The sequence below is a fragment of the Carassius auratus genome, chromosome 8 (assembly GCF_003368295.1).
Source record: "Carassius auratus strain Wakin chromosome 8, ASM336829v1, whole genome shotgun sequence".
Taxonomy (NCBI): Eukaryota; Metazoa; Chordata; class Actinopteri; order Cypriniformes; family Cyprinidae; genus Carassius; species Carassius auratus.
In genome coordinates this window covers 1,722,447-1,750,442 of record NC_039250.1, presented here as the reverse complement: position 1 = coordinate 1,750,442, position 27,996 = coordinate 1,722,447, and the positions used below count along the sequence as shown (strand labels likewise).

Below are 27,996 nucleotides of genomic sequence, written 5' to 3'. Positions count from 1 at the left end.
GTCGCGTCGCGGCCCTCGGCAGCAGTTCACGAACAGAAACGCGAGCGCGCAGCGATGGGGCTCAGCGCGAGAAGAAAGAGTTTCATAACACCCGGATCGATGTGGATGTTCTGAATCGCATCGGATCGATCGCTATGGAGAGCTGATCCGTAAACACAGAGAGAGTTTGAACGTCGATGCTGTTTTAACGTCTCTGATTGACATTGTGGATTGCTTTTTGTGACACTTCCAGACGTCATCTCGAGCCGCGCATCTGTTGTTGAGTAGTCTAACTAACCCAAGCACCCCTGCAGCGCAGTCCGGGGGTGATGCTGTCCGTTCTCTCGTACGGTAGACTGGTGGCCCGAGCGGTCATCGGCGGACTCTCTCAAACCGACAGCCGCGATTACAGCCTGGTGTCCGCCAGCTTCGGCTTCGGGAAGGATTTTCGGAAGGGGATCTTGAAGAAAGGGATGTGTTATGGAGACGATGCGTGCTTCATAGCCCGACACAGGTCTGCTGATGTGCTAGGTATGTAATCATTAAAACGATTAAAGGCTCTTTATGATGCATGCAAAGACTCGCTTCTGACGTCACACATCGGTGGCATCAACAAAAGCCTTACAGCATCACACTGTATATTAGCATAAACCGGTTTCATCTTACTTTTAACATTAATATTTATTTGAATGTATTTTATTATTATACTGAAAAACATTTTACATAATAAACCTTCATCACAGTTATTACTGTTACTATAAATAAGGGAGCACAATTTATTGTAACACTCGTCAGACGGGCCGAACGTTGTGAATCGAATTTTAAAGCAATGTTGCTGCAACAAAGTATCATTTCCCATTGTGACGTCAGTAGCGTTAAGAACGACGCATTCCATAAACCTACTGAAATGACCCAGTCCTTTCATTCCAAAGATCATTATTAGAGTGTTTGTTACTATTTTATTATGAAGTGCTCCCACTTTTAATTGGAAACAGACTCCCTTCTTCAGTCTCATTATTACATTAGAAGAAAATGTTCTGTTATTAATTTTCTGCTTCTTTATTTTCCCCTTTGATGTTTTATTTCTTTTTTACATATATTAAATTGTGTTCATGCTTGTTGCATGTATACATTTACTATGTAATAAAATGAACCCAGAATTTGCTGCAGCTGTCAGCAAACAATAACAAAGTATAAAACCAGTGGGAGTTTTTCTATGGTTTAGTACTCCACGTGACTGGAGGGTCTGAACTGTTTTAGCTACTGTTAAAAAAGCACCACACAGTACTTTCTGTTCTGCGATATGGAGGGTTACGAGCACAAAGTGAGATAAGATATTAAAAAGAATCATGTGTTATGCTACGCAAAGTAAGTGTAACACCTTTAAATTAAAATGTAAACATTGGTAGCAGTGAAAGTAGATCATTTGATATAGCTGCTGGAATTTACTACTAATCCATAACCTAATAGTCCTGTTACATCACAACATTGTTTGTAACCTGAGAATTTAAACTGTTAGGGTTATAAAGAGTGCACATTAGTTTATATGTGACACAAAACCCACTATTTCAGTTACAAGGAAGTCAGTTTGAAAGATGGGTGCAAAACAAAAGATGAACATCGAAGAGAACAGACCAGGGTTTCAGTCTTCATTTGTCTTGAGTATGGCTGTGCTCAAGAGTGCCAATCTTCAAAGGAAGCAATTCTTTTATTTCATGCTTCGTTCATTTGGGAATTAATTAGTTAATTGTATTTTTAGAAGGACATTTTTTTAGTAGTCTTCAAAGTTGATTAGTCCTTGTACCTGTTTTGTCTGTCGTTTAACCCACTCATAAGAAGTACGCCTCCACATTCAAACGGAAACATGTTAGCAGGTCTCTTAGCATCTGCCAAGGCCTACTTTGGACAGCCGTATGTCAAAGTCAAATTAACCCGGGATATAAATCCTCTTCTGCAGCTCAAACACAAGGGCAGGGATCTGCCATGGGTTCTTGTCTTTGAAATGGCTGTAAGAAGGAAGAACAGAGACTTCTGAGCAACTTTAAGCCATAAAATCTAGCTGTGGAAATCCCAGAGTTGCTTTTAGAGAGGATGAAGGTCGATGTGAGGGGACTTTCCTTGTATGGTCACAAACGAGGGTTCCTGCTCATTGTCTGTCAGAAGGGAAGCTGGGAGCGCTTCGTAGGGAAAATCCCCCGTCTGGTGAACAGATTTGGATATGCACATGACATCTGTGGGGTGTAGGCTGTAAACGTTTGCTTTCTTAATATTCATGGCCAGCGCATCTTGCAAATCATTTCATTTACTTAATGTTTGATTATTATGTGTTTTTCCATATATTCCATATATATCATATATACAATGTCACATTTATTTTTTTTATCTCACTAACAGAAGTCTCTTCTGCCCATGAAGACTGCATTTATTTGATTAAAAATACAATAAAAAAAAACATAATATTGTGAAATATTATTACACTTATTTTCTGTGGTAATATTTAGTAAAATGTAATTTTTTAAAAATGTAATCCTGTGATAGAAAGCTTTTGGCAACATTTTTCCATTCTTAAGTAAAATATTATGTATTATTTATCATTGTCTTTTATTATTTTAATGTTGAAAATGGTTGTGCTGGTTCAAATCTTTGTGGTAAGTGTAAAGGCTTTTATCTGAAATAGAAATCTTTTGTAACATTCTAAATGTCTTTACTGCCTTCTAATGGCTTTGGTCCTAACTGTGTGTCTTTTCTATGACCTATAGGTGTAGCTGATGGAGTAGGTGGCTGGCGTGACTATGGCGTCGATCCCTCACAGTTCTCTGGGACGCTCATGAGGACGTGTGAGAGGATGGTCAAAGAAGGACGATTTGTGCCAAGCAACCCAGTGGGAATCCTCACCACCAGCTATTATGAGCTACTTCAGAACAAAGTACCACTATTAGGTGAGAACATTCTTTTTTAGATTATGGATTATGTAGTGAATTCATTTCAAGCTACAAAATGGAAGTGTTGTACAATGCTGTACAATGGAATTTAAAATTAATTGCAGAAAAAGCATTTGCATTTAAATGTATATTTTTTTGATTTACTTCTCAAATATATTTTCTGTTTTCTAAAGAAAACATTAGGGAGATTATATTCTAATATGTTTAACGCTGTTGAGATTGCAGCATTATGCTCTGGCTTCAATTAAGGCGTGGTCACACAATTTGGTGTTCTGTTCACTTCCATTAAAAATATGACGTAAACAGAAGAGCATGCGTCATGCTTTCACTACAAAACAAAGTTCAGTTGTGTATCAACTGAAGTTCAACTAATTTTGCATGCTTAAAATTCCTCTCTTTAATCATTACATTTGCAACACGTTTAGTCCAAGTATCCACAGACTGTGATGTAACTTTAGAGTCAGACTATCATTCCCACCTGAGGTGTTCGGTGCAGTGGCAACTTACTTTACTCTGCATGCAGAGACATGTGAGACCGTACAAACGGATATGCCATAAAACTGAGGAATGGATGTTATGTTCTGGGACAATCAAGGGTAAAGTTTTATTTTTCCTGACTTGGGGGGGAAATGGTTTTTGGGAAGGGCCTTGGCTCATTTTTTTTCTCAGGATGAGATCAAAGAAGTTACTCAAATATAATGGACAGAAATGAGTCATTGTGCTACTCTTAAAAACACGCTGTGGACTGGATGAGTCACAAACAGAGTGTACTACTGGGTCACAAGATTGGATTTTGGTAAATTTGCACAGATTCAAAGCTTAATGGCAGTTTTTGTTGTTGACCCTTTTAAAGGGATATTCCAGGTTTGATATTACACTCTTAAAAATAAGCACGGTTATGAATAAATAATAAAATCAGTGGTTCCATGAAAGCATTCAACATGCATAGAACCTCACTTTTTTTTTACATTCCATTGTTTTTTTATAGAGGAAAAGTGTTCTAGATTATTATTAGAATGTTTTTCACACTAAGAAAATGGCTATTTTAAGAACTGATCACTGAAAGGTTCTTTGGGGAACCCAAAATAGTTCTTCCATGGCACTGCTGTGAAAACCACCGTTTGGAGTGAAGAGTAATTCGTTAGTGTTTAACTCTCGTGTTGTGTTCTGCTCATTCCAACTCAGAAAGCATATTCTGTTAATATTATCACATTGGACTAAATCTGACTAATTTTGCTTCCCCAAAATGAGGATAATGTTTGTAATATATTTTTCCCCACCTTGTTATACTTGTAACAGTTAGAAATGACTGAATATGTTTTCTTTCAAATTGCACAGGTTTGGTATTTCTTTTTGGAACTGATTGATCGTAGGCCTCATTGATCTGAAATATGCAGCTTAGTTTTTGAGTGAACATTGCCAGAATTATCCACAAATAATGCCTTTGTATCGCTCAAAAACAGAGGTGCATATGCTCATATCTATGAGGTCTATGACCAAGAATTTCAAAATACAAAACTAGCATCACACTGAAATACACTGATCTAGCATAATGAGAGATTTACAGTCAATATTTTAAATACTGGTCATTTTTGACCGAAAACACAAGTAGGAGAAAATAAAAACCCTTAAAGTACAAAAATTATAATTGTTTTGTTTTAGGGAGAGCAGTTGTGTTTATACCATGTGTGGGCAAAGTTACACTGGAAAGACCATATAAGCTAAACCTATTTTCAGCAGAGCACAAGAGTTAAATAATATGACTTAAAAATAAATATTGAACACTGTGGCTCAGTAGGGCATTTTAAAAAGAAATGAATATTTTATTGTACCTCTGTTTTGACTAAGGTTCTTTCTTGTCTTCAGGAAGCAGTACAGCGTGTCTCGTGGTACTAGACAGGCAGAGTCACCGGTTACACACGGCAAACCTGGGCGACTCTGGCTTTCTGGTGGTTCGAGGAGGAGAGGTGGTCCACAGGTCTGATGAACAGCAGCACTACTTCAACACCCCTTTCCAGCTCTCTATCGCCCCTCCTGAGGCAGAGGGCTCCGTCCTCAGTGATAGGTGAGTCCGTTTGCTCTGTTATGTGACTTTTTCCTCTCGCTTTCTGATGATGCAACGACACTGTGTCCCCGAGCTCGATGCAAGCGAGGTGTAATCCACTGGCTGTCAGTATGAGAGCATGATTAGGTCCTCACTCTGTGAGCCTGGTTATTAACCCCACTGGATTATCAGTTCCTCCTGGTGAGAAATGAGTCACTCGGTGTGAACACAGCAGCGTCTACTCTGAAGTTTAGGATATGTAATGATCTCCTGCTCATATTTCAGATCAGAACAGCTTAAACCTTCAAAAGATATAAATTATAATTGTGCACATGGATAAAAATGGATAGAATTTTAAGATGCAGTTTACTGGCTTAACTATTTATTATAGTCAATAAATAATCTACTACCTCAATATTATTTACAACACTGATTTACTCTCTAGCTTTTTGAGATGTGTTCTTTTAATTAATTGTTCATTACTAATATTTTATATTCAAAATTCAGGGGTTGAATCACACTTTTGATTTGATTGCAATGTTGACTGATTGCTGAAATCATTAAAAAAAAAAGTGCAACGTTGGTAAATTTGAGTAAATTGCAAACAGTTCTGGGTCAATGCAATTTGCATGATTGAAAAGAATATGTGACTAAATTCACCCTTTGGTTTAGCATTTAACATGTTTTCTGCAACTTAACATCAACTGATCCTGTGATTTGTAACATCCTTTAACCTGTAACATGAAATACACATATGTAGTTTGAAATTGATTTTAAATTCTCTGACATATGTGGTGCAGCAAGCTGCTCTGAGACCCCTTTGAGCAAGGCACCAAATATGGCTGCCCACTGCACTGGGTGTGTGTTCACAGTGTGTGTGTTCACTTGGATGGTTTAAATGCAGAGCACAAATTACAGTACACAAAGTACAGCTCACCATACTTAGCCACACTTCATTTTTATTTGGAATAATCTTGCAGCTCTAAGTTGTGCATTCACTAAACGTTGCCAAAAAACATTTCTGATCGATGTCTGGTGAACATGACCTTAAATCAGTGCATTACAGTACAGTACAGTAATTACAGTAACGTTATCACGGTTAAGCGGTGTTGTTGGACTCTTCTCGCACTGAGCTACATCCGGTCAGTTTAAATTTTGCCAATGGAGCAAGTGGAGATGACCTTAGCGTGGCCTCTATAAATCCAGGAATTAGTTGGTTTCTTTTTGACAGATGAGCTAGTGGAAGAAGTTCTCTGAGGCCAGATATTCTACAGTTTGTGGGTCTGAATCTTAAACCGTTCTAATTTAGAACTGTTTCCACTTCTTAATATCTCAGAATTTTTTATCCAAAATAAGTATCATGTTTAAACCACATGACCTGGGGCTGGCCGGCCAGTCTGGCACAGACAGAGGGAAAGATAGCCAGTGTATTCATACATAGCGTCTGCCGCAGACTTCCTGGAACAGAACACGACACTTCACAGCTGATTCCGTGTGCTTCATACTGTGATGAGGATCAAGATAAGCTTCTTAGACTGAAACTGCTTTTATTCCTCTAAACTTGTGCTCCTAAATATGGTCAGCAAACAGCAGTGCTTGCTATATTTCAGAGTTCCAAACTCATATATGAACCTTCAAATCCATAATATCACATTTCATAACTAAACTATTAAAAGTTTACTTGGATTTTTAGGTAACAACTTTCTGTTCTCTTGTTTCCCACAGCCCTGAGGCTGCCGATAGCTCGTCCTTCGATGTCCAGTTGGGGGACATCATTCTCACGGCTACAGATGGTCTCTTTGACAACATGCCAGACTACATGATTTTACAAGAACTCAAAAAGCTCAAGGTACCAAACATCCATGAACAACACTTCCCTCGGTCCACTTTTCTGTCCTACACTGGCACTAATACGGATTGTGTCCTCTTTCAGAATACCAACTATGAAAGCATCCAGCAAACAGCCAAGAGTATTGCAGAACAGGCCCATGTTCTAGCATACGACCCCAATTACATGTCTCCATTTGCACAGTTTGCCTGCGATAATGGTTTGAATGTCAGAGGTGAGATGTATTGATTTTAAAATGAGAAAGCCTTTTTCTTGACCGACTTTATCTTTATAGTTTTCTGTGAGATAATGGTCTTGCTGATAGTCATCATTGGCATTAAGAGTGTGTGCATTTGCTCTGACAACAAATTGATTGCAATTCTTTGCATTTTACGCATTTGAGATGCATTTACATTCCACTGAAAGTATGCAATTTATCAGACCAGTGCACTTGGAAATTTGACCAATTTCGATTTCACTATTTTTGCCAAAGCAACATTTTTCATTTCATTTACTTGAATTCAGTGGCTTCAAATTATATTCTTGCATTATATTATTTTCAGTTACTTGAATTAAATGCATTAAATTCATTATCAGACTGATGCATTTTTTACACTCCTTACAAACAGGGTTTGTAATTGTTGAGTAAATCTTTAATGCTGACATTTGCCTGACATAATTCCCTCTACATTTTCATCCCAAAGGAGGAAAACCAGATGACATCACCGTTCTGCTGTCAATTGTAGCAGAGTACACAGACTAATGCTCGCAAGGGGTGCTAAATGCTTCTCTTGTTGTCTTCCTCTCGGTCCTGCTGGCAGGATTGAGGGCTGTCTGAGTTTTCTGTTTCTGGCAGGGACTTGGATCCCACAACTGATCCTTGTGTTCTTCGCCCTTACTAGACCATTCTTCAAATGATGTAGTCTGCAGGCTCAAGTCAAAGACCACCTTGATACAGACTGGAAACATTGAGTTATGTTTGACAAGGGCTACAACAGGTGTTGAACACTCACCCAGTCATCCAGAAATTTTGGTGATGATAAGGTTGTGAAGAGAAAAATTTAGAAAGAATGGGCAAGACAGGAATACCAATCTGATTAGGGAAAAGAAAATTCCCAAGAAGGACATTAAGATGCGTCAAACAGTGGGAGTGTTTAACTTTGCAAAAGGCCAATGGGAGATGTGCTTAAGTTACACGAGTCTTGAGATGGTACATGTTGCCTGTTTACTTGCCATTTAAAAAGACACTTGATCTGTAACCTCTGGATAGCCATATGCTGAATGCCAGCTGAGATGTGATGTTTATTGGCACGAGTGACTACTACAAACTCTTCAATAGCTAATGGACAGTTTGTATTTTGGGAAGTATGTTGAGAATTCAGACGAGGCATAACTTTACAGTACTAGATTGATTATGAAGCTTAACAACATCAGAATGCTGTCAAAGTTAACAATCAACCATAGAAATGCCTTTCCTTTGAGATAATAATTAGTGGAGACGCTTTAGCAGAATAAGTTCTCATGGGTGTTTTGTTTAAGTGATTCAAAGTACAGGGCAAATTACAGTTAACTAGGGAAGACAGAGACCTTTTCCGTTAATATTTATTAATTTAAAACCGTATTAAATTTTTTACGTAATGACAGCATAACAAGAAAATGCAAGGGATTGTGGGATGTGTTGAGATGAAAAGCAGTTCCACTTAAACCACTTTACGATGTGTAGATATTTGGAAAACCGGCTGAATATTTATATATGGCATGTATGTATTTGGAAAGTGTAGCCTATTACACATCAGATGTATATGAGAGTATATTTGATATTTGTGTGGAATCTGTAAAAATATTTTTCTTGCTTTTTTTTTTTTTGTAAAATGTAATTTTAAAATATCCATCAAGGTGTTTACGCACAAAGCTAATGCTAGCATCTGTGAATGCTTTCAGTGGGTATGTCATGGATCACATGATGTAATAAAGTTATATTTTTATAACTTCTGTAGGTCACAGTTTTTCACAGCAAATTACGGTTTCGCTGTTTTAAAGTAAATATTAAATTGACGAGTGTAAATTATGGTCCGTGATAATGTCAGAGATGCTGTCAATAGTTGTTATTAATATTTATTTGAAGAAATATTTCACATTTAATAATCTTAAAAAATACATTCTTAATAATCTCATATATATATATATATATATATATATATATATATATATATATATATACACACACACATACATACACACATACATACACACATATATACACACATACACACATACATACACACACACACACACACACACACACACACACACACACACACACACACACACACACACGCATAACACTTTACAAATACATTTTTAATTGTAAAACTGTAATTGTAATTTTATCAGAGCTGGGTGCTTTTTTTTTTACTTGAAAAAAATCTATTTTGAAGTTTACTTAATTGTCCTGCTGTGTGACAAATGTATTTTTAAAAGAACAAATGCTGCATGTAATTTCTCAATTAAACTGACTTTCACAAGAGACATGTATAATAATTAAACACCTATTTTTAGATAAAGTATAGCATCTCACACTGCAGGAGAGCGATGTGTACCACCCACACAGACACCAATGCTTACTTCAGCCACATAGCTATTATAATCACACATTTGCACCCTGATGAATTAACTGGATTACACTATCAGATGAATCTTCAAGGCCACCTGCAGAAAAGGGGATCTAGTTCTAGTGTTTTCAAATTTGTAAAAGGAATAGATCACCCAAAAATGTTATATGCTTCAGACAGACTCATCCTAATGCCATCCAAGATGAGTTTGTTTCTTCAGATTGGGAGAAATATAGCATTATCACTTGCTCACCAATAGATCCTCTGCAGTGAATGGGTGCTGTCAGAATCACAATATTCCACAAATAAATAATACAGATTGCTTTCAGCTACAAATACCAGTACTCTATCCATAGTGTTGCTTCCTCCTTTGAAAAGTCGTCTTGTCTGAACCAGAGAAATATGCGCAGTTCAAACACTGTTTACAAGCCAAAACACCTCTAAACCAATATTTGGGTGGATTTTGATGTGAGAGGAAAACAATTGATGTACTTTTCCACTGGAGGAAGCCTTATGGAATCATATTTTGGCCTGAAGTGACAGGATTAAAGTTAAAAACTTCGTGATGGATTTTTTTCTTGTAAACTTGCAGCTTTTCACTTCTCAACATATTAACTGATGGACTGGGGTGCTGTGGATTACTTGCACTTGTTTGGACTCATTCTGACGGCACCCATTCACTGCAGAGGATCCATTGGTGAGCAAATGATGCAATGGTACATTTCTCCAAATCTGATGAAGAAACAAACTCATTTACATCTTGGATATCATGGGGATGAATACAAGAGAAAAGAGAAAAGAAAGTGACAAATTGACACGCTTTAATGCTTCCATTCTTTTTTTTCTTTTCTTTTTTGCAATTTTACATGCATCATGCCGGTAAACATTTTATAGTGTAACTAACTTACATTTAATGCTCAAATGAGGTGTAAATTGTGACAAAAAGGCATGAGAGCCTAAAATACTGATCACATTACAATCGCCAGTGGCTGGAGATGAAATTTGTATGTCAGCAGTCAACAAAAACAGCAGCAATGGTTGTGACCCCAACATTATGAGCATGGACTAATGCAACAGCAATCGATTTAACCATCACATTAAGAGCTGAAATGACAAAATGCCTCTAAAAGTGATGCTAAATGAAGTTAATCTGTTTTGCATGGCTGTCCAGCTGAACTCTGACATGATCTGATTTGTCGAGCTTCTAACTGACATATATTTCAGTTCAATGGTCATGTATAGCACAAGGCTTTCTCTGGAGGATGTGGTGAGGTATGCGTACAATAGCAGTTATTGCTGCAGACTTATATAACGTTAGTTTCTCGAGCAGCAGTGAGTCAAAGCTTCCTCTGAGTCATCGGTGGACACACAGAACATGGAGTCCTTCAATCCTCAAGAATGTGTCTGTTTTGATTTATCTTCTCCACAGTAACCGAACTCATCTGAACTGTGTGTTTAGGTAGACACTCCTCAGCTATGCAACAGAAAGCGATTGTGCCCCACCTGCCCTACTTTACTACAGTCTTATAGTTTTCCTTTTACCTCTTCAAGAACATTTTTAACTCATTAAAAAAAAATTACATTACAAAGATGTTTGTGGTAGAACAGAAACAGAAGCAAACAACTGGTTTACACCTTTCTTACATTACCAAAGTAATACAAGATGTGCCCTAACAAGACCTAGTGATGGCCTCGACAGCAATATTTAAGAAAAACATCAAATTTTAAATCATATTAACCTTAAACGGAAGAACTGTGTTAACACACTGTGGGTTGTCTTTATAATCTACTGAGTTACTGTAGGCTACATCGTGTTGTAAAGTCCATGCATTCTTGCAGTAGGTGTTACCTGTGTGAGGTTAGATTACGTTGTTACTCGAGTCACTCTTCTGTGTCACTGGAACATGCCAGGCTGGGTAAATCCACACTTTTACTGTCTACTACATCAGTGTATACAGCCCCAAAGAGCAGCGAGCGGATCTGAAAAGAGACCCACAAGTTTTACAGTAAATGCAAACATCTGAGGATTTTTTTGACCAAATTGTAGTTGGATCATTCAACAAAATTGGTGCATTTTTGTATCCCATGGATACATACATGTATACAAATAAAAAAAAAAGTATGACTTAAAAGTATGACTTAATGAATAAAAGACCCCAGAAAGACTTTTGGTTTGGACACAATTTATGTTTCTTGTGATATTAAAAATCATTTGATCTAAATGCTGCTTCTTTAATACCTCAAACAAGTTTTGTAGAGAGATAAAAACAATGTCTTACTATTTTGTAGTGCCTTGTAAAGCCTGATGTATTATATTTGACACATCCATTTCTAAGGCCTCTTACCAAAACTTGTTGAAAAACCTGTTGCACACTATCTAGCACATACCTTCTGTTGTCTGACTGCTCATTTGTACACTTTCAGCAAGTTAAGTTTCAGGTGTGTTTTTCTGTCAAATGTCGACAGATTTTTATAAAGTAAATGAGAATAAAATTAAATTGTTAGTGATATTTCAAAACGAACACTTTCTAAGATTGACCAACTTAGGTTTATTTGATTATCCAGACATCCTTTGGAAAAATCATGTTCAAATGCTAAATGATCTGATGCAATTTATTGTTTGTCTGATAGAAGACTCTAACCTTGAAAGTGGCTGGTGTTACTGGTGTAGTCAAAGTCGATTCAGGTGCCAGTCTGGGTCTTGGCAGCATCTCTCCAGGTGTCTGAAGCTGAAACATCTTCCTCATATGAGGGGTTGGATTAAAAACTTCACTGCCCTGACTGGAAGCCACCTGTTCCCCATCATCGACGCACACCTCTGTCTCCATAGGGCCTTCACATGTGGAGACTTCTGCTGTGGAGATCTTGGGGACGTCGACAGGACAATCCTCCCTAAAAAAAAACAGACTGCTATTTGTTGTTGAAGCTACAATTTAATCATTTAAACATGCCCAGTGAATTCTCTGTTCCTTGGTTCTTTTTGGTTTTTCTAAACAAGCAGCATTAAGAGCTCTGCTGCCCCCTCCAGCTCTGGAGAACAAGGTTTATTATTACTGTTGTTTATTTTTTATGCAAGGATTTTATTGAACTGTAGAAAGTTACCAAACAGGATTGGCCTGGTATAATATAAAAAAATGTGTTAGTGAAACAAGCATCATAAAACAGGACAAAGAAAATAAGGATTAGGAAACAAAAAAAACATTAGTGAGTGGAATAAAAAAAAAGTTCAAATCACAGAAATTTAAGGCATACTTTTTAATTTATTTAAAAATAATAATAATAATAATGGCATAGTGCCTTGTGTTGTGATTATGTAGAAATCTGGAAAGGTATTCAACAATCTATTTTTATATCAAAGATAATATTTATGTTAATCACTAAATCTTGCACATTTTCCTTTTTAATTCACATAAACGTTAAACGAGGTATATATATATATCTATATATATAGATATATCTATATCTATATATATATAGATAGATATATATATAGATATATATATATATATATATATATATATATATATATAGATATATAGTACTATATAAAAAAAATGTTTTCTCTCATTAACTATATATTTTATACTATATATGTTTTATATAATTGTACAATATATTATATACAATATAATACAAAAAAAAATTACATTTCGTAAATAAATGGTTCATGCAAATCCTCCTGAAGCATGAGGTTTACTGGAGTTTTAGGTAAATTCATCTAAAGTTTGTTCAACACACCCCAGCAATGAATGACCCTTGTTACACAGAATCCCACATGGAAAGAACCTATATGTGGATATATGCACAAATATGAAACCTATATGCAGTGTATATGCACATATATGCTGCATAAATGCCTATATATGCCACACATAGGCAAAATTGAGGTGCATATATGTGCATATATAGGAAATATAGGTCTCCTGTATTGCTTCTTCATATCCACATATAAGCCCTATACATTCAAGATATGTCTTCTATTTAGCTAATGGCAGGATCTGGTCATTTTGTAGCTCATATACCATTTTTGACTGTCATACATGATGCCTAGCTCATATTTTCTATTATCAAGGCAAAAACTAAGAATTAACGAAAGAAATTATGCAAGAACTTATGTATGTGCGAAAATATGAAATTGTATGTATGCACATATATATGTGTACATATATGTTTAAATATATGCGTGCATATATGTACATATATGTGTGCATATGTGTGCATATATGTACATATAAGTGTTCATATATATGTACATATAATATAGGAAAACGGCCAATTTTATATATGCCACATATATTAAAAACCTATATTGAAACATATATGTTTATATAGGTTTTTTCCATGTGGGATAAAATAATTTCTAACAAAAATGTCCTAACAAATCCCATAATCCATTGCAGTCTGTTGTACTGCTGTTCCTGTGGCTCAGTGGTAGAGCATTGTGTTAGCAGTGCAAAAGGTCATGGGTTCAATTCCCTGGGAACACACATGCTGATTAAAAAAAACAAAAACAAGTACAGCCTGAATGCACTGTAAGTTGTTTTGGATAAATGTGTCTGATAAATGACTCAAGTTCTCATCTTATGTGAGTGTGTATATTCTAAAAACATGCTATTTATTTTTAATGGCCGAAAAACTTTTTACTAAATGTCTGCCTGTAAGCAAAGAGTTTTCACCGAGGCCTGAGTGATGTGAGTGCTATGGTTAACAAAACACGTGCAGGCATGTGTGAGGGACAGCAGAGGCAAAAGAAAGATGGGACGAATCACATGGAGTCAGTGGGGGAGGGTGTGTGAAGAAAAGATGAATGCATGCCTCTGAATATGTGAATTGAGCCCCGGGGGGGCGGGGCATTTCTATGTTCATGTCTGGCCCTGTTCCAGAACTGCATCCCACGGGACAAATGCTCCACTGCTCGTGACAGCAAAGCAACTACAACAACTGTTTCAACTTAGCAACGATCTGTTTATCCACTCCACAAAGAGGGAATTTGGGCACTCTTTATTAAAATGATCTCATTTACTCCAAATGAGCATTATGTCATCATTTACTCACCCTCATGTCATTTCAAACTTGTATGACTGTCTGTCTCTTTGCTGTCTGCATCCATTTAAATATTTTACGTTTTTGTTTCCTTTTCTTATAGTAATCCACTGTGTGGCTCCTCATTTGTAAATCACGTTAGATTAAAACATTTACTAAATAAAAGTGAATGACAATTTGATCTACTCTTATTCATGCTTAAGCTATATACTTGCTTTATTGCAACTTTTTAAAATTACATTTAATTCTATTTATAATATAATTGTGTGTGTGTGTGTGCGTGTGTGTGCGTGTGTAATTTTATTATTTTTCTTAAATTTGTAACAGAACATTTCGATATTTTTAACTATAAGATGTAATGTTAGTTTATAGATTAAAATAATATAAAATAAAATAATAACCCTATAGTTTTATATTTATATTTTAATATAGATTTTTTTTTATATTTATTTTAACATTTATAATTGTATTTTTTATAATTGTATAATGGGTAAAATATACTTATTATTTATATTTATATAATAATAATAATAATAATAATAATAATAAGTTTTATTTATATAGCGCCTTTCCAGAGCTCAAGGACACGTTACAATAAACAAACAACAATAAAGGCAATTGACAAAGAGAGCAGACAGAACAACAATAGGCAAATGAGAGTGCAAGTACAGTAAGTGAGAATTGTGTAGATGGGGCAGCAACCAGCAGAGAGAGAGGAAAAAAAAAAATAAAGTAAAAAAAAAAAAAAAAAAAAAAAAACACACTAAGACCTTATAACATTCAGAAAATAGGTGTGTTTTGAGCATGGATTTGAATTCAGAGATAGTGTTAACAAAACGGAGTGATGGGGGGAGAGAGTTCCACATTTTGGGTGCAACAACACTGAATGATCTGCCCCCCATTGAAGCAAGGCGATGCCGAGGGACAACGAGGAGGCTGGAATCAGCGGATCGTAAAGAGCGAGTTGGGGTGTAAGGGAGAAGCAGGTTACAGAGGTAGGGGGGAGCAAGGCCATGCAGAGACTTAAAAGCGAGAAGGAGAATTTTGAATTTAATACGGTAAGCCACAGGAAGCCAGTGAAGATCATGCAGAATTGGGGAAATATGTGCAGAACGCTTGGTGTGGGTGAGTAGTCTGGCAGCAGAGTTTTGAATGTATTGTAATTTGGAAATGGAGCTAGCTGGTAGGCCGATGAAAAGTGCATTGCAGTAATCAAGACGTGAGGTGACAAATGCATGGATGACAGTTTCAGCATCTGAGATACTGATAAAGGGACAGAGCTGAGCGATACGACGTAGATGAAAGAATGCCAATTTAGTGATGGAATTAATGTGAGAGTGAAAAGATAGAGAGGAATCAAAAATTACACCAAGATTTTTAACAGTACTAGATGGTTTGATAAGAGAGCCGGCGATCTCACAGGTGAAGTTAGTAGGAATTTTATTAGTGAGTGATGAAGGTCCAGTGAAAATTATCTCAGTTTTGTCCATGTTAAGTTTTAGAAAATTTGAATGAAGCCAATCTTTTATTTCATGTACACAGGCAGAGATTTTGTCAGTTGTGAAAGATAAAGTTGATGTACAGGTAGTATATAATTGAATGTCGTCAGCGTAGAAATGATAATTAAAACCATGACGGCAGAGGATCTGACCAAGAGGGATTATATAGATTATAAATAATAATGGCCCAAGAACGGATCCCTGAGGGACACCTTGCTTCAGGGGGACAGTGGGTGAGCGAAAATTCTAATGTGAAATGTAAAACAGTCTGTCAGAGAGATAAGAGGAGAACCAGGAAAGAGCAGCACCAGAAATACCCACATCCGAAAGGCGTGAAATGAGTAGTTGATGGGAGACGGTATCGAAGGCAGAGCTGAGGTCGAGCAGCAAAAGCATAGACAGAGAACCAGAATCACCAGAGAGAAGCAGATCATTTAGTACCTTAACTAGAGCAGTTTCAGTACTATGCATAGGGCAAAAACCAGATTGAAAAGGATCAAGAAGATTATTTTCAACTAGAAAAGACTGAAGCTGGGAGGCAACAGTACTTTCCAATAATTTAGCTATGAAGGGGAGATTTGAAATGGGACGATAATTAGTTAAAACTGAGGGATCAAGGTTGGGTTTCTTGAGAACAGGGGTAACAGCTGCAGTTTTGAGTGACAGAGGAAATGAAGCAAAGGTAAGAGATGCGTTGATGAAGTGAGAGATAGGTGCAGAAATAACTGAATGGCAAAGTTTCAGTAGAGTAGTAGGAGCAGGGTCAAGATGACAAGATGAAGGGTTGGATTTCAAGATTAACTCAGAGACAGAAGAAGGAGTAGACAGAGAGAAAAAAGGCAGGGATTGACAAGGTTGATTCGGCAGATGACTAATGTTACTGGCATCATTAAAGAGGCACTGGTTTACGGCATCTGTCTTTTCGAGCATGTGAGCCAAGAATGAAGTGCAAAGTTCATCAGAAACTAGAGCAACATGAGATGGAGGTTTGGTAAGTTTATTTATTGTGTTGAATAATGCTTTTGGCCTGTTGCTTGATTTATTGATTATAGCAGATACAAAACTGGAACGAGCCAAACTCAGGGCCGATTTATAAATCTTGATATGTTCGATGAATGCCAAATGGTGAACAGTCAGGCCAGTTTTCCTATAGTAACGCTCAAGCCGTCTACCAGTGGCCTTTAAGATACGGAGCTCAGGAGTGTACCAAGGAGACGAATGTGTGGAAGGGACACTTCTAGTCTTGACAGGAGCATGCTTATCTAAGATATCCGAGATTATGGAGTTATAGTTGGATTGTATCAGTGAGGGTGAGGAGATATCAAAGACATCAGAGAGATTAGAAGAGGAAACGGAGGTACAAAATAATGCAGTATCAACAGCTTTGAGATTGCGGTAAGATATGACAGTTGTAGAACAATTCTTATGCATAGGCAGGCTGAAGCTAAAATCAAGAAATTTGTGATCAGAAATACCAGTGTCAGTAGAGGTGATGGAAGAGATATTGGTCATTGATATTACTTATATTTATATTATAATAATTATAATCATATAACTTTTGATATATACATTTAATTTGTATTTATAATTTGTATATACATTTATAAATGTAAAAAAAAAATTTATTATATGATTAATTAATATATATATATATATTATATTATATTTCATATTCAAAAGTAAATAAAAATTATAAATACATATGACATTTATAAATAAATAAATTATATTATTTTAATTATTATAATAATTAAAAATCATTTACAGCCAAAGAATCAACATAAATCGCCTTGTTTTTGGATGACAGACTTTGTCTTTAAACTAAACTGCTTTGCTGACATCTATGCAAATAAACCCTTTGCCCTTTTGAAATCAAAGATTAAAAAAAAAATCAAGAGTTTTTATTTACTTTAGCTTGTGTTAGAATAAATTATTGAATGTAGGGTGTTTAAACAGTCAGCAGTGACGTAAGTTGCGTGCAACAGGTGACCCAGATGTTTGTTTCTGCTGGAGAATAACACACAGAAACAATAATATGCACAAATGCCACGAGGAGGCGGAGCAACTTCAGTGACATCACTGCCTGGACTGGATGAGCTAAAGTGATAATTATGTCACAGCTCTAGTTCTGTATATGTCATTGATTATATCTCCTATATGTCAATGATTTTGCATTTGCACTGCAACCATAATTTTACATTACAGGAATTAGATTCTATGAAACAATGTTACCGGGTAGAATATTTTACCTATATGGGCCAAATAATTAAGAATATTTTACCCAAAGCCTGAAAATTACACTCATAAGACTTACTTTCTTCTGTGGAACACAAAAGCATTTACACAAAAAGCTATCATATAGATTCAGATTATTAAATATATTCACAGAAAAAAGGAAGGCATACAGGTTGGTAACAACATGAATGTAATTAAATCATGACCAAATGCTCATTTATGGGTGAACTGTTCCAGTACATTTTACACATACAGTACATTCAGGTTAATATGAGGGACAAAATGAAATACCCAGGTACAGGCTGAGATGGGCTCTTGTGGTTTGGATCCGTTAAGGTGGACAACACAACATGGGCCTCCAGCGTCATGTCTTTTACAGAGAAGAATACAGGCCTGAAAGAGATCAGAATCAACTACAGTGTTAGCTGGTTATGCATAGTATGCTTACTGTATGATTTTATGCTAAATGCATGTGGATGTAGTATCAAAAAAGTTAAAATACTTACTGTCCAGCCACACCAAACTGACTAGATACTGATAGGCCATAAGACTCAGCAAAGGACAGCAGCCCCTAAAAGCAATTTAACAATAAATAATTAATAATACTTATAAACTAATAATACTTATAAATATTGTAAATAACACATAATAATTTTCATTTATACATATACATATATATATATAACACCAGTGCTTGACATTAAGGGCCCTATAATACACCCGGCGCAATGCGACACAAGGCACAGCGCAAGTGTGTTTGCTAGTTTCAGTCCAGCGCCACGTCGTGTAATTAGCAAATGCATGTGTGTACTAACATTTTATTTGGATATCTAAACTATGTTCAAACACCAAACACACAACAATATTTACGATTTTATAATTTTGCAGTATAAATGCATTCATGCTATATTTCAGCTTCATCTGTCTGTGTAAATGCATCTGAATGTATCTTCAGTCACTTCGGTTTCTTCTGCACTGGAAAGATTGATTTTGCTAATACTGATTGAATTTGACTGGCAACAGCCCTTTACTGTCTTATTATATTAAGTAAAATTAATAATAAAATGTAATTGTTTTTATATGAAAGACGGTGCATGTATGTAATATGGTTAGGGAAATAAAGATCCTTTAAATAGGTAAAAAAGTATCTGGAAATCAATTAAAATAAATTTTGTGTAAGTTATATAAAACGTAACATCCCAACAACAAAATTCTTGCCAGTGAAAATACTGAGTTGCAAGTAAATTTGGAAAACCACTAGCCACAGTGGCTGATGAGTAAAAAAAGTTCATGTCAAGCTCTGCATAGCATGTTAGCATTTTATAGAGAGAGAGAGAGATATATAATCATACATCATATAATTGTATTCAAATTTTATATTTTATATTATTAATTATATATTACACAAATTAAAGTTATGTTTAGTATATTAATTGTCAATAAATCTATCTATCTATGTTAGATAGACAGATATCAACTATTTAAAATTTATTATTAATTACTAAAATAATATTTAATATAATACATGTCAAAACAGATTCCAACAGTATTTTATACACAAGGGACACACTGATCAGTACAGATGTATTTGACCCTATTTAAGACTGCATGAGGAGAAGGTCAGTCATGTGTGTCCAGATCACAGTGTGCTGTCCAGTGCTGTTACTCATTGTGACAGGCTATTTGGTTCGAATCCAAGCATCTGTCCCACTGCATCAATGACTGACACAAATACACTGTGACCTGCCAAGAAGTTACGCCACTGACACACAGCCAAAGCCCGTAAGTGAAAAGGGTGGGTACTGTTGGGCATAATCCACTGCCACTAAATCTCCGTGGAAATCAGGGTCAAAAGTTGAGCGCAAGGATACAAAACAACATTATGTTTATAATTTATCTTGGATGCATTACAATTTCAAAATCACGGACGCAATCATATAACTTTTTATTGTTTAGTTTTTTTGTATTTTTGCATGTTTTGCATAATACAAATGCTTAACTAATGCATTTTTGAGGAATGCAATATTGCATTTTAATGCAACAAAATAAATAAAATACCATACCTGAATGTGAGTTAAAAGAACATTGCAGTCTGTTCAGTTTACATGCATAACACACCTCTGAACTCGCTTGGATGAATATGATAGGCACAACGACTACTGGACATCCCAGGACAGAAATAAGTGGCAATAAAAATGAATATGACAGACCCTCGTGCACTCGCCAGCACACACATCAAATAAATCATACTTGCACGGGAACACAAGCAACTTAAGCCTACTATATCCTGTATATTTAAAACATGCTGTGCTGAACGTTTACCCTCAGTTCTTTGAGGCAGAAGGTCACAGCTGAATCCTCTCCAACCTGAAAATAGTCAAACTCATCTGCGTGCAGCATCAGCTCGGTGTTCATGCCTCTGATACAGTCTGATAACAAACAAGCAATTAATACATTCATTAATTAATACTGACAATTATTTTAGCACGTGATAACTCAGGGTTTTTTTAATATGAAAGACCGTTGCTCACTGGCTCTGTATATATGGTGAGCGTGATTTCACCAAGTACAACATGTTCCTGGATCAACATCCTTGTTGATCCTGGAACAACATTCCAATCAACCAATCAGAATTCAGATATCACTTTTCAGGAAATATCTGTTTTAGGATTAAAATCAGGGTTAGGTAATTCTACACTCTTGTTAATTTCACACTGATTTTAGGAATAAATTATGGGTAGGGTTAGGTTTAGGGGTCGGGATTGGTTTAAGTCCATATTTTTGATCCAGGAACATGTCGTACTTGTTAAAATCTCGGCGACCCTGTATATATACATGTACAGACAAATCATGGGTCATAGGAGGGGATGCTCCTGATCAAAATATTAAGGCTAAGCATCCACATTCACAAACCACTGTCCACTTTTGTTTTTAACAGAAAAGAATGCAATGAGCTCATAATCATGACTTCATAAGAGGGAAATAGGAAGTTTCCAATAGCAGAGAAGCGCTCTCGCTCAACACAGTGGAATGCATCGTTTTGTTAACTTTGTGAGTCGTATGGGACACGGTAACACACGGCCCTCTTACAATATATTACACTTCTATTGCTTCTGCTGCTCAGAGATATTCACGCAATCATGCAGCACATATCAGGAGATCTACGTTCCATCACGGTTAGTGCCCACACTCAATGATCTATATATAACTGAACCGCGCTCTTGTCCACCTCTTCCAACTGAGCCAGGGACTGCTAAATAGAATGAGCACAATAGTCAAATGAAATGGGCTCAAATTAAATAATATATATATATATATATATATATATATATATATATATATATATATATATATATATTAAGGGCCCTATAATACACCCGGCGCAATGCGACACAAGGCACAGCGCAAGTGTGTTTGCTAGTTTCAGTCCAGCGCCACGTCGTGTAATTAGCAAATGCATTTGTGTACTAACATTTTATTTGGATATCTAAACTATGTTCAAACACCAAACACACAACAATATTTACGATTTTATAATTTTGCAGTATAAATGCATTCATGCTATATTTCAGCTTCATCTGTCTGTGTAAATTAATCTGAATGTATCTTCAGTCACTTCGGTTTCTTCTGCACTGAAAAGATTGATTTTGCTAATACTGATTGAATTTGACTGGCAACAGCCCTTTACTGTCTTATTATATTAAGTAAAATTAATAATAAAATGTAATTGTTTTTATATGAAAGACGGTGCATGTATGTAATATGGTTAGGGAAATAAAGATCCTTTAAATAGGTAAAAAATTATCTGGAAATCAAAATAAATAATAAATAAAAAAATAATAATCGTTGCCCAGCATATATATATATGCACTCATTTGGCTCAGATTCCATTATTGTCTGTGGAGTTTGACGTGTTTAGTCTATTGTTTATTGTATTTGTCCTGTTTTCAGTGTATTTATTTTTATTGTTGATTGTAAAGCACTCTGAGCTTGGGAAAATAACCATACAAATATATCATTATTAATATAATATTATAAGTTAAGCAATAGGCATTATATAATGAGAAACACAATAGTACCACATGACCTCATCATACTGTAAATTTTAGTAATTTTAAATTAGGCTTTAAAAAAAATTATAATATTGTAATTTTAATTTAATTATAATTTTACTGCAAATATATATATATATATATATATATATATATATATATATATATATATATATATAGTAATATAACAATAATATTCAAATGAGTTGATAACCCTATGCATCAAATATTTGTGTAATATTATATGTAATATTCATAATATTCATGGTTTATACTACAATAATAGTTAGAGTACTACATGCTAGTGGAATGCTATAAAGACAGCAAAAGTTTCCTTACTATTTTCATCCTCACAAAAGGTCTTCAAGGTTACTTTAAAAGAGGAAATGGAAAGAGTGACCTCTTCTTGGGAAACCGGAAAATGCACCACAATGTCACCTAAAAGTCTGAAAAACAAAAATGGCTTAAAGTTAGCTTATAAGTTGGACTATTCTACTAAAAATGAAAGGTCTTATTAATTAACATTAGTTAATGCATCAACTAACATTTAAAATATGTGACGTATTTATTAATCTTTGTTAATAAGCAGTGCTTTAAGTGGCCCAAAAGAGGTACTCTATTATAGCCAAAAAAAATTACTCCCCTCATCCCCTGAGGTAACAGCAGTGTTGGGCAAGTTACTTTTAAAAAGTAATTAGTTACAGTTACTAGTTACTTCTTCCAAAAAGTAACTAAATTAGTTACTCAGTTACAAATTTTAAAAGTAACTAGTTACTAAAGAAAGTAACTATTGCGTTACTTTCAAGTAAAATTAAATTTTAAATGCTCAAATGTGACCCCACCTCTACCCCTCTTTAAAGGAACTTAAAATACATGTGCATGTTCAATTATTTATGATAAATCTGAATAGTATAATGAAATGGACACTTAATACAATACATTATTAACAGAAACATGAAACATTGTACACACATCTGAAGTGAGACTAGCCTCCAATCAAATTCCATGTATGTAGATATTATGTTTATATAGTGGATCAATGCAAATAACACGATAGATTTTTGGGAACTTTTGATATTTCCTTTTATTGTTTCTTTAATTTCTTGAAGGAAAAAGTAATGTATACTTCTATTTAGAGAAGGCTACTGTTGGATTATTTGGGCTCGTCGCCATACCTGTCTCTCGTTGACTGACTGGCTTGTGTTGTTCCTTGTGTGTCCTGTCCTGTCCGACTATGCGTTATGATGGGTTGTTCGCAATTCATGAGCGTTAGTGATGATGGGTCGTTCGCGAATGAGCGTTAGTGATGATGGATTGACTCGTTCGCGAATGAGCTTTTGATGAGTCGTTCGCGAATGAGCTTTTGATGAGTCGTTCGCGATTCGCGAATGAGCCGACTCTAAGAGCCGGCTCTTTTAGTTGAACTTCGGGAGCTGGCTCGCATATCTGAAGAGCCGACTCTATTTTTTCAAATTTAGCCTATAGAAATTAAATAATTATGTAATAAAAATTGAAATATTATAGTCAAAGTCATTTAAAGAGCCGTTTGTGAGCCAAAGAGCCGGCTCTTTTCAGTGAGCTGAGTCAAAAGAGCCGAATTCCCATCACTACTATGCGTGCTTTCGAACACCCGCCCAACTCTACCTCTGATTGGCTTACAATGACATTTTACTCTACCTCAGCCAATCGTCAGCATTTATGGGCTTGTCTCGTGCTCTGCCCACTAACCAAGGAAGAACAGTAAAAAAAAATATTTGCCTCTCGCTCAGAGATCTAGTTGGTCTGATGAAAAAAAAGAACAGCTTCATCATCTGTTATAGTAACGCGCCGCATTTTTTGGCAGTAACGGTAACGGCGTTATTAAGATGAGAAGAGTAATCAATTAGATTACTTGTTACTGGAAAAAGTAATGCCGTTAGTAACGCCGTTATTTATAACGCCGTTATTCCCATCACTGGGTAACAGCAACTATTACTGAAGGGCTTTTACATACAGCAGTCAACAGGCAACCTTAATAAAAAATCTTTTTATTAGTTTGTAGATTTGCTTGAGCTAGAAAGAACTACTGAACATAAATACAATTTCCCTTAGAAAGAGCTACTGCATTACTGCATTCAAACTTCCAAGCTGACTCAAATGATTCGCGAACCAGCTCCGAACTGCCGAACTGACTCAAATGAATCACGCTCCGAACTCCCGAACTGATTCAAATAATTCGCGATCCCCAAATTGACTCAAATGATTCGCGAACCCGCTTTGAACTCCCGAACTGACTCAAATGATTCGCGAACACGCTCCGAACTCCCGAACTGATTCAAATGATTCGCGATCCCCAAACGGACTCAAATGATTCGCGAACCAGCTTTGAACTCCCAAACTGACTCAAATGAATCGCGAACCCGTTTTGAACTCCCGAACTGATTCAAATGATTCGCGAACCCTATACAAACGCTCAAATTGATTCAAATGATCCGCGAAGCCGCTCCGAACTCCCGAATTGATTCAAATGATTTGCGATCCCGCTCTGAACTCCCAAACTGACTCAAATGATTCGCGAACCCGCTACAAACTCCTGAAGGGTACGCTAAAAGCACGTTCTGGGCGCACGGAGAGGTGGCGGCACACTCAAGAGCTATATTTGGAAGTGGCGGTACTGAGTACCGGTGCGTACCGGCCCACTTAAAGCACTGTTAATAAGTGAAGTGAATGATAAAAGTGATGTGTAGCCAAGTATGGTGACCAGTTATTCAACTAATAACTAATGTAATTAAGTTTAGAAACTAAAAACTGTGTCTTAAAACCTAATGAGCTGCATATCTACATAGCATGTGCATCAAAAAGGCTTGGATGCTCAAGACTATGATGCCCAGAAATTATAATACAGCAGGTTTTCAGACACAGACAATGACTGTTTTTATAACTTAAAAACTTACAATATTTTTTTTTACAAACTACTCCACAAAGAGTTTCAGAAAAAGTAATGCTGAATTATTTGTGCACTTACTTGGACTGGGCCATTAGGACATTTGGACAGAGGTGAGCTGGGAACACGGCCTGCAAAGCTTCACATTCCTGATACCCCAAATTATAGGTCTTTGTTATTCCTAAAACATGTAAGTGCCAACATCTTGATTAGAACTAATGTGATAAGTTGTGATGAATTATACAATATGGAAATTATTTGTAGCATCTCATCGTCACAGAAGAGAGTCCAGTGATGTGTGCTATCACCCTGTGATTACATCCACCAACACCAATCTGTTCCAGATTCAATGCAATAGAACTAACCGTGTCTGCAGTGAAACTGAAATATCACCCTGCTATTTGGGATGTTGATGGATATCTCACATTTGTCCACACTGCGCTCTCTCCATGATGCACAGCGGAACAGGGGAAGTACACACTGAAAATTATTAAAAAGCATAGGATAATTAGTAAATGCTGTACTATGAATTAATAATTACTGATGCATATGAGTTAAGGCACTGGGTATTAATATTATTGGTTAAGATATATATATAGTACAGTATATACAAAATGGCAAAAGTTAAGATCCCTTTCTGAGAAATGGATCAAAATGAAGTTATTATAGTTAACATAAACCAAAGAAAAATATCTGCTAATTGTTTCAGAAAAATCTAATTAATTTAAAGCAACTTAATTTACATGCCATGTTGTCAGATTTTTGTTGTACGTATAAACTCACCCTGATTTTGTTACATTTCTCAGAAAACAAGACTTTACATTTTCACTTTGCATGTAAAGTAAATATATCTTCATTTAAGTTTGTATTGGAAAACAAGGCAAAAACATCTAGAAATATATATGTTTTGTTTGTTTTTTACAGTGCATGCAACATTTAATTCCATGACTAAGAATGTAAGCCGAGAATTTAAGATTTTCTGCTCTGATTTAAGACCTTTTTAAAGCTTTAATTTGTGGAAGACTGAATAAGGAGTCCTTAAGACCTTTTTAAGACCCACGGAAACTTTAGAGTAATAACGTCATCGTCCAATCCTGCAAGACTTAAAGAAAACTGTGGTTCTGGCCGCTTAGTACCTTAATGTTTAACTTGCATTTTACTGCTTCACAGTCTTTCTGAATGTCTGGTTCTGGAATATATTGCTGGAAGAACAGAGGAGTGAAGCAGAAACAGGCATAAGCCGATTGAGATGAGTTCACTGTCCTTACAGCCAACTACAGATGAGAGAGACAGAGAATCAGAAATGAGAGACAAATAAGATAACGTTAGATAGTTCATGTTAACAAATACAATTAACTAATGTTAACAAATTGGAACCTTACTGTAAAGTGTTACCGATAAATCTTAGACAAAAATTGAAGATTAAGACTGAAAACGAAAAGATTGTGCATTAAAACCTCGTGAGCTGCCTAACATACCTAATTTAGATGATGAGGCCCAAAAATGCTGTCAATTAATCACAGGCAGCTCATTATATTTTGACTTTATTTATTATCCACAATATATTGATGTGTTAATGACTGGCTCAGAAGCCAACTTCGCTTATTACACAAATGGAAGCGCACGACGCTTGTTGTGATTTCAACGTCTGCCGTCTCACTAAATGAGGACGAAAACTCATGAACATCTCTAAAACTGCACTGAGAGTCACTTCATGAGCATTTGACCGTTTGATTTGAGTAAAACTAGCATCACATCACATACACAGAAGTGTAAAGGTATTCACGGAACCCGTCAAAATAAAAGTCCTGTTTAGTTTAAAGACAAATATTTGCCAGAAATTTATAACTATTGTTCAGCAGACTGTACTTAGCCTACTACTACTACTATTTTTCAAAGGAATAATCACACATTTCTTCCATGTTTTATTTTTTAATAGTAAATCCCCTTTGTTTACCAAAAATAAAGTTAGCTTAATTTTCAGTAATTAAAAGATATGTTAAATTAATGTTTAATGACTAACCAGAAAAATTTAAATACACAACAGAATTTCTGAGGGGAAAAAACATTTCATAAGGGTATTTTAAGAATAAATTTGAATAAATTAAGTTGTTTTTATGCATTTAAATAGTTAGACATGCTAAAACACAGAATTAGGTAAAAAAAAATAAATAAAATATATAGTGAAGAAAAAATAAAAAAATTTCATAGGGCCCTAAACATTTAACTTTAACGTAATTTTTGTTCAACTTTTTATAAATTGTTGTGAAAATGTATACGTTTTATGGTTTTAATTAATTAGACATGATTTTTGATTAATACGATTTAATTTAACCATTAAAAACAGGAGTTGAGAAAAATTTTAACAGAAAAAAAATGAAATCCATAAAAATAAATCGAAAGAAAAAAAAGAATTTGGACCAAAATAAAACGGATTTCATAGGGCCCAAACCTTATATATATATCAGATTTAACTTTAACGTACCCCTTTCTCCAGTGGATCCAACCATATCTCATCACCAATTCTTGACAGAGCATGAACTGCTTTTCCAAAAACTAAATAGAGATGTTTATTAACAACAAAAACTAACGTTTAACGGAAGGCGGTCAGAAAATATTTACATTAACTTAGCCTTATTTAGATAAGAGTAAAATTGTGCCCTACCTTTAATGCCATTGCCTTCAATTACACACTTCATTTTATTTACTTCACAATATTTACCTAAGGAAAGCTTTGAGGAAAGTTAATTTAGAGAATAAAAACGATAAACTGCTTTCTTGTTTGTTTTTTACCTCAGAGCTAATGCGCGGAAAAGAAGCGAGCGCGCGCCATCTAGTG

The 27,996-nt window shown here is 35.6% G+C and overlaps 2 protein-coding genes across 4 annotated transcripts; one reads left to right on the top strand and one right to left on the bottom strand.

The window, feature by feature from the left end:
- On the top strand, positions 1-8,781 carry pptc7a (protein phosphatase targeting COQ7 a). Its single transcript, XM_026268990.1, has 6 exons — positions 1-510; positions 2,739-2,918; positions 4,788-4,986; positions 6,691-6,814; positions 6,899-7,028; positions 7,498-8,781. Exons 1-6 carry the CDS (start codon positions 309-311, stop codon positions 7,554-7,556), a joined length of 894 nt encoding a protein of 297 aa, XP_026124775.1. The 5' UTR covers positions 1-308; the 3' UTR covers positions 7,557-8,781.
- On the bottom strand, positions 4,993-27,996 carry rad9b (RAD9 checkpoint clamp component B). 3 transcript variants are annotated; one of them, XM_026268989.1, is made up of 12 exons: positions 27,823-27,948; positions 27,643-27,713; positions 26,294-26,431; positions 25,523-25,637; positions 25,239-25,338; positions 22,574-22,680; positions 20,505-20,611; positions 18,689-18,753; positions 18,474-18,575; positions 12,048-12,297; positions 11,255-11,385; positions 4,993-5,163 (listed from the first exon to the last, which is right to left on the bottom strand). In XM_026268989.1, exons 1-11 carry the CDS (start codon positions 27,854-27,856, stop codon positions 11,287-11,289), a joined length of 1,188 nt encoding a protein of 395 aa, XP_026124774.1. In that variant the 5' UTR covers positions 27,857-27,948; the 3' UTR covers positions 4,993-5,163; positions 11,255-11,286. The 3 variants fall into 3 exon arrangements, with proteins under 3 accessions (XP_026124774.1, XP_026124773.1, XP_026124772.1); XM_026268988.1 differs by lacking the exon at positions 4,993-5,163 and adding an exon at positions 27,951-27,996 and having other exon boundaries at positions 10,146-11,385; positions 27,823-27,889; XM_026268987.1 differs by lacking the exon at positions 4,993-5,163 and having other exon boundaries at positions 10,146-11,385.

What these genes read in the sequence shown, in the direction of transcription:
- pptc7a (XM_026268990.1), top strand. Translation starts at nt 309, where the DNA reads ATGCTGTCCGTTCTCTCGTACGGTAGACTGGTGGCCCGAGCGGTCATC. An exon ending in CAGGTCTGCTGATGTGCTAG is followed by an intron (nt 511 to 2,738) that starts GTATGTAATCAT and finishes TATGACCTATAG; the next exon opens with GTGTAGCTGATGGAGTAGGT. An exon ending in AAGAACTCAAAAAGCTCAAG is followed by an intron (nt 6,815 to 6,898) that starts GTACCAAACATC and finishes GTCCTCTTTCAG; the next exon opens with AATACCAACTATGAAAGCAT.
- rad9b (XM_026268988.1), bottom strand. Translation starts at nt 27,856, where the DNA reads ATGAAGTGTGTAATTGAAGGCAATGGCATTAAAG. An exon ending in AATGCAAGTTAAACATTAAG is followed by an intron (nt 25,638 to 26,293) that starts GTACTAAGCGGC and finishes AATAATTTTCAG; the next exon opens with TGTGTACTTCCCCTGTTCCG. An exon ending in CTTTTGTGAGGATGAAAATA is followed by an intron (nt 20,612 to 22,573) that starts GTAAGGAAACTT and finishes GTTTGTTATCAG; the next exon opens with ACTGTATCAGAGGCATGAAC.